Source organism: Puntigrus tetrazona, chromosome 22 (assembly GCF_018831695.1).
Source record: "Puntigrus tetrazona isolate hp1 chromosome 22, ASM1883169v1, whole genome shotgun sequence".
In the NCBI taxonomy this organism is placed as follows: domain Eukaryota; kingdom Metazoa; phylum Chordata; class Actinopteri; order Cypriniformes; family Cyprinidae; genus Puntigrus; species Puntigrus tetrazona.
In genome coordinates this window covers 694,129-701,628 of record NC_056720.1, presented here as the reverse complement: position 1 = coordinate 701,628, position 7,500 = coordinate 694,129, and the positions used below count along the sequence as shown (strand labels likewise).

The following is a 7,500-nucleotide window of genomic DNA, read 5'->3' as shown; positions in this document are numbered from 1 at the left end:
AAGAACCTACTAACCGCCGTTAAAGTGAAATTACTAAACCAAAGAATACTTCTCGTCAACTCTCGACTGTCAATGTTTATGATTGCCATTTTGGACAATTTCAGAGCGTTTCGAGTCCTGGAAACCCACAATATGACCCTTTAAACCCTTGGAAAAAAACATCCCTCGAAACGCAAGAATCAGCGCCGAGCAACCCGAGCAGAAAAGCCCTCATCAGTCCTGAACGTCTCCGAGTAAAACACACAGCCTATACACACGCTAAACAGATTACTGACAGAGCATTCATCAGCAAACAAGTGCGAGAGAAAGAGAGGAAGAAAAGAGCAAAGCCGAGACACAGGAGCATCCGGACAGAGCATCTGTTTTCCCGCTCGTCTGGCTATAAAAATATTTGCCACAAATAGCGCTGGATAATGTTATATAACGCTGCGAGACGAGCGGAGAAAGGCTCCCGAGACACCGAGCAAACACCCAGAAGAAGGAGCTTCGTTAAGCGTTATTGACTCGCTGACTAACGAGCAAACAGGGCTGACGGCTTCATCTGGAGACAGATACTCACGACAGCGAGAGCGTGAAGTGGAAGCGCTGCCGGAGGCCCTTGAAGGTGATGAAGGTCTGCGGAGGGAAGTTCCTGGAGCTCATGTGGCAGAAGGGTTTCTCCAGGCCTCCGGGAGGACACTCGCACCTGAAGCCGCCCACCAGCAGATTGAGACACGTCCCGCCGTTCTTACACACGCCCTCGGCGCAGCGGCCCGAGCGCGACGAGATCTCACAACGCTCGCCTGCAACGACAAGACAGTTCGTCAGTTAGTTTCACTGAAGTATCGGCGTGGTTCTCCTAAAACAAGCAGCTAGATCTTTTGATCGAGCACAGGTCGAGACAAAGTTACATTTTGTTTTCTCCTGAACCGGCTCAAGTGAAGCGCTAGTTATCCTCCAGTGAGAGTAGTGGTGAGAAATGTTAGATATTAGACTTGAGCACAGTTTGAGACGTATCTGGGATCTCTTCTAGAGGAGATGAGAGTGAGATTAATGGGGCTTTTTCTCAGGAGATCCACCAGGGACTTTAAGAATTTTTATCTCCAGGAGAAACAATCCAGACATTAACAGGATCTCGTTTTGTCACTCCATGAACTGAGCCTTCTGAACAGAAACTTTGCTTCTATAATCAAATTATTGTGTAGATCTTAACCCCCGATCTCGTTGGAGATAAATTTGATCTCAATTTTATTCCACTGCTGTTGAGGAGAAACAACGCACATATAAACAAGATTTCACTCATCTCTGCTGAAAAAAGAGCAGATGATGGTTTAGGTATGTTTTGAAATAGGACTGCTGGTTTCAGATGGTTCAAACTGGATCTTAGTTGGTCATGAACTGGTTTAAGATGGATCAGTTGGTCATAAGCTGGTTTAAGATGGTCCTGAGCAGGAGCTAGTTGCTAAAGACCAGACATGACCAGCTTAAACCAGCAGTTATGCTTAAAAATACTTAACCAGTAAATTCAATAAACATTGATAATATACTAGAACAACATTTTCATCCCGTTGCTCTTGAGACACAAGCGATGTTGAAGACACAATGTTGAAGAGATCTTGTTGGTTCTGTCCAGTAATGATCAGTGTCACTGTCACACACAACAATACACTCATTCAATAACACAAACAAACAAGATGGACAAAAACCACATTCATATAATTAGTTTCCAATGAAAAACATCTAGATGCTTTGATAAAGCTCTCCGTTTGATCTCAATTTCATCTCATTACTTTTAAAGAGAAAGACTGAGAACTTTTCTTTCTTATGGTTGGAGGTTAAAAAAAAATAGACATATAGTGAAGACGGAGGAAGATGAACGTGAGGAAGACTTTGTGTGTGTGTGTGTGAAGACAAAGGCGACACTGTTCGACACACAAAAGACGATCAGTCACGCTCATCATAACGGAAACATTTGTGTGTGTGCCAGTCGCTCCATCTTCCTGTTCACACACACACACACACACACACACACATTCCCTGGGTTTGCGGCCGCTTCGGCGCGTGATGAAATATTGATGCGGTGTGTGTTGGATTCTCTCAGAAGGTCTTTGATGGGAAACGAGGTCAGAGCTTTAAATACGGGCTCCACATCAAAGAGCTCATCCATATTCATACACACACTCGACATGATCCTCGAGAAGTTCAGCGTAACCCGACCAAACTCAGATCAGGTCAGCCTCGTTAAACCCTCGTTTACAGCCATTATCAAGTGACTAATGACCTGCCGCCCATGTTTGAGCTCCTGCTAGTAGAAAACAATCAAGATGAATGTAAAGTAAAACCACTTAACTTATTACTAATAAACATCAGAACTAAGTATTATTTTCTGAGAAAGGATCAACATTATGTTCGTTTTTGCTTAAAATGAGCAAAAATCTCAAGACAAAATAATCTTGTTTAGCCTTTGAATGAAGATTATTTTTCTTATTTGTCTCAGCTTGTTCTAAGCAAAAGCTTACAAAACGTCGATATATTTTTCCCCCACAAAACAAGAATTATCAAGTAAATGCATCCTGATTTAAGAATGTTTGTACTAGAAAGAGACAAAAAATGCTGTGCAAGAAAATAATCATTTGAAGTGTTAAAAACGAATCATCTAAACCATATTATACGGCAGTATTCAGTGTCGAAATGAATAACATCACCGGTGATTCGTTCTCATTGAAATTCAGTGTTGATTCGCTTTTATTAAACCTTGATTGCAGAGCTATGATTCAAACGAATCATTAGAATCAGTTTGAAGTGATTCACGTGCTGATTGTCAGTGCAGGGTGTTCAGCGTCTGCTAAGATCACATCAATTATTAACACGGCAGCGATATGAATCTTTTATCTTATCAAACTGAACAGATCTCACGAGAGAAGAGATGAGATGAGTCACAAACATGTTAAATAACACTCATGTTCAACACACACACACACACACACACACACACACACACACACACACACACACACACAGAGGAGGACACACACACAGACACAGAGAGAGAGAGAGAGAGAGAGAGAGAGAGAGAGCAGAGAGAGAGAGAGAGAGAGAGAGAGAGAGAGAGAGAGAGCAGAGAGAGAGAGAGAGAGAGAGAGAGAGAGACAGAGAGAGAGAGAGAGAGAGAGAGAGAGAGAGAGAGAGAGAGAGAGAGAGAGAGAGAGAGAGAGAGAGAGAGAGAGAGAGAGAGAGAGAGAGAGAGAGAGAGAGAGAGAGAGAGAGAGAGAGAGAGAGAGAGAGAGAGAGAGAGAGACAGAGAGAGAGAGAGAGAGAGAGAGAGAGAGAGAGAGAGAGAGAGAGAGAGAGAGAGAGAGAGAGAGAGAGAGAGAGAGAGAGAGAGAGAGAGAGAGAGAGAGAGAGAGAGAGAGAGAGAGAGAGAGAGAGAGAGAGAGAGAGAGAGAGAGAGAGAGAGAGAGAGAGAGAGAGAGAGAGAGAGAGAGAGAGAGAGAGAGAGAGAGAGAGAGAGAGAGAGAGAGAGAGAGAGAGAGAGAGAGAGAGAGAGAGAGAGAGAGAGAGAGAGAGAGAGAGAGAGAGAGAGAGAGAGAGAGAGAGAGAGAGAGAGAGAGAGAGAGAGAGAGAGAGAGAGAGAGAGAGAGAGAGAGAGAGAGAGAGAGAGAGAGAGAGAGAGAGAGAGAGAGAGAGAGAGAGAGAGAGAGAGAGAGAGAGAGAGAGAGAGAGAGAGAGAGAGAGAGAGAGAGAGAGAGAGAGAGAGAGAGAGAGAGAGAGAGAGAGAGAGAGAGAGAGAGAGAGAGAGAGAGAGAGAGAGAGAGAGAGAGAGAGAGAGAGAGAGAGAGAGAGAGAGAGAGAGAGAGAGAGAGAGAGAGAGAGAGAGAGAGAGAGAGAGAGAGAGAGAGAGAGAGAGAGAGAGAGAGAGAGAGAGAGAGAGAGAGAGAGAGAGAGAGAGAGAGAGAGAGAGAGAGAGAGAGAGAGAGAGAGAGAGAGAGAGAGAGAGAGAGAGAGAGACAGAGAGAGAGAGAGAGAGAGAGAGAGAGAGAGAGAGAGAGAGAGAGAGAGAGAGAGAGAGAGAGAGAGAGAGAGAGAGAGAGAGAGAGAGAGAGAGAGAGAGAGAGAGAGAGAGAGAGAGAGAGAGAGAGAGAGAGAGAGAGAGAGAGAGAGAGAGAGAGAGAGAGAGAGAGAGAGAGAGAGAGAGAGAGAGAGAGAGAGAGAGAGAGAGAGAGAGAGAGAGAGAGAGAGAGAGAGAGAGAGAGAGAGAGAGAGAGAGAGAGAGAGAGAGAGAGAGAGAGAGAGAGAGAGAGAGACAGAGAGAGAGAGAGAGAGAGAGAGAGAGAGAGAGAGAGAGAGAGAGAGAGAGAGAGACAGAGAGAGAGAGAGAGAGAGAGAGAGAGAGAGCGCTCGTAGGGCTTTTAATACACTCCAGTCCTCTACAAACAGGCACTGGAGCTCCCACACACCTGCACACCTACACACACACTCGTAGTGAAGCAGCCCCACACACACACACACACAGATCTTATGTAATGATAACATGTGGGCAGCGACACACATCATGTTAAACGAGCCGTACTTCATGACTCCTGTGAGCCGCTCGAGAGACAAAGATCTACATGATCCAAAGCCCACCTCCATCACATTAGTGGTTGACCTCAAGTAAGTCTGCCTCATCATCTCAGCCATGATCATAACATCTAGTCTTATCACAGTTTATAGTCTCACGTTGTCTCATCTCCTCTCTGATCATCTCACCTCATAACATCTCATTATCATCACATTTTATCTCATCCCTCACTTCTGATCATCTTCTTTTATATCATAATATCATACCTAATAGATTACATCAAATCATCTCACCTGATCATTTTATTTAGCCTCCTAACAAATATCTTGCCAATTTTATCTTGACTTTTATCTTGACAACACCATCTCTGATCATTCCATGAGATCATCATCACATCTAATCTCTGATCACATTTGCATCATCACATTTCATCACATCATGTTACAACACAATAACATGTTGTTTTTTCCTCCTAATATCTTACTTCATTTGACCTGAAAATCAATAAATGAAAAAGTCATCTCTCCACCTGATGATTCTACACAGCGTTCATAACCTCATCTCCTCTCTGACTGTCATTCCTCACTGTCATCTCTTATCATCTATTATTCTGTGTGTTTTGCCATCCCTCGTGAGCTGAACTCCTTCTGAATACGTGACTGGAATCTAAAGCTGTTTCTCTTCATAATGTTCTGAGCTCCAGAGCAATCCAAGCACACCTGCAGAGACAGAGGTCACGACCTCCACAAAATACTTCATAAACGCGACTCTTCATAGGCGCTCTTATGAGAACAACGTGAATATTTCATTGTTGTGAGTTTCAAAATAAGTTTGATCTGTTCAATCAGGATGCGAGAGAGCGATGTGGGCGTGTTTCTATGTTTTGCCCCGCCCCTCTGTGCAACCAGGATGTGAAAGAGCGATGTGGGTATGTTTGTAAATGGAGGCTCCACCCCTCTGTTTGAGCAGAATGCGAAAGAGCAATGTGGGCGTGTCTGTGTTGCTCCGCCTCTTTTTACATCAGGATGTGAGAGTGTGATGTGGGCGTGTTCATATGTGTTGCTCCGCCCCTTTTCACATCAGCATGTGAGAGAGCATTGTGGGCGTGTTTGTGTGTGTTGCTCCACCCCTCTGTTTGATCAGGATGCGAGAGAGCGATGTGGGCGTGTTCGTGTGTGTAGCTCCGCCCCTCACCTGTGTAGTCGTGGAGACACTGGCAGGTGAAGCCGCCCTCGTGGCTGCGGCAGATCCCGTGAGGGCCGCAGGGTTTGGAGTAGCACAGGTCGATCTCAGTCTCGCAGTAGTCGCCCGTGAAGCCCAGCGGACAGCGGCAGCGCAGCCCTGCGATCGGGTGGATGGGCCGGAACAGGATGGTGTCGGACGCCACGAACGGAGCCAGGCTGTCGAACTTCAGCACTGATACACACTTCATGTAGTTCTCGCACGGCTCGCGCAGGCAGATGTTGTCGTCGAAAGGCAGCACCTCCTGCGAAAAGAAAATCAGTAGTGTGATAGTACACAAACACAGCAAAGGTTTTCATGATTTCATATGGTTTTAATACAGCAGGAGGAAAAAATACTAAACATACATTCAATTGTTATCAACATGTTCTTTGGGGATAAAAGTGTAGCTCAGCATCCTTTATATTAGACCAGCTAACTTAGAGTTAACAACAGAACCCAAACTAAGATTCAGTAATAACTATATTAACACTCAAATTAAATATAATAGCTTAATTTACAGAGTGGCTATCATAGAACTTTATTTATTTAACATAGACTTAGTTTCTCTAGCAAATAACACTAATAATGCTTCTGAGCTCCAGAGACACACTGTAGATATTAATGTATCAGTAAGTTAGCGTACCTGTGAGGAGATCTGCGCCAGCAGGCTGCGGTTCAGATACAGACGCTCCTGCAGCTCCTCGGACCCCAAGAACTCCGGATGACCCCCGCCGCTGACCCCGTGACCCCGCGACCCCTCGCCCGGGGCCGCCACCGACAGGCTGACGTTCAGGATCCCGGCGCTGACGTCCGTGTCGTCCTGGATGTTGAAGACCACCACATCCTCCCGCGACGCCGAGAGCACACGGGCCACGCCCTCCAGGAACTGAGCCAATAGGAGCGAGAGGAAGCGCTCCTGCGTCGTGTCGGCCAATCGCAGCGTGATGCTGTTGGAGAGCATCTCGTCCGTGATGATGGTGACCTGCAGCAGACACTGAGCCGACACAGAGTGAACGCCATCTACAGGAACACAGAGAAGAAAACCATCAGACGGTTCACCTAAATGAATCAGTTCTTTTGCATGTTTCACGTAAATAAATCAGTTTGAATGGGTTCTTTGAGATCTTTGTCTTATGTGAATCAGTTCATTTAAACGGTTCCCTTAAATGAATCAGCTCATTTGAATGATATACCAAAATAATCTGTTCAATAGCACGGTTCTTTTTTTGATCTAACCTTCCGAATGAATGGGTTCTTTTAAGTGAACAAATTCATTTAAAGTGGCCCATCCAGATATAAAGACTGGTTTGAAACTAACCATCTATAGAGCAACAGACCAAATGGACAGATTCATTTGAGTGAACCGAACTGATGTTTGGATGGTTCACTTAAATGAATCTGTTCATTTAAATGATTCACTTAGACTGATTTGGACAAAAAGATCTGGTTCAGTGCTTGTCATTGAATGCTGAATATCTAGTAGTTTGACAGTAACTTCTCGTCGAGGTTTGGCTCTAAAGAGCAGCTTTCTTCAACACAATCTAGCAGCGATCTCTAATTGACCGAACACTCATCCAATCCTTCAGGATGCAAATAAACAGCATTAATGCGCCGCTCCGAGACGCCTGCCAATAAACATCTGATCTGGGTCCAAACACAGAGGAAGGAATGCTGGGAACCGCTCGCGACACACACACACACACACTCACACACACACACACACACACACACGCACA

The 7,500-nt window shown here is 45.0% G+C and overlaps 1 protein-coding gene across 2 annotated transcripts in view; it reads right to left on the bottom strand.

Moving 5' to 3' along the window:
* The window catches only part of celsr2 (cadherin, EGF LAG seven-pass G-type receptor 2), a 36,223-nt gene that overhangs the window by 16,756 nt on the left and 11,967 nt on the right, over positions 1-7,500 (bottom strand). For both annotated transcript variants that reach the window (XM_043223565.1, XM_043223566.1), the window contains exons 2-4: positions 6,408-6,784; positions 5,735-6,026; positions 560-782 (exon numbers count right to left, since the gene is read on the bottom strand). In XM_043223565.1, coding sequence (XP_043079500.1) covers positions 560-782; positions 5,735-6,026; positions 6,408-6,784 — 892 coding nt within the window. The remainder of the gene's footprint in view (positions 1-559; positions 783-5,734; positions 6,027-6,407; positions 6,785-7,500) is intronic.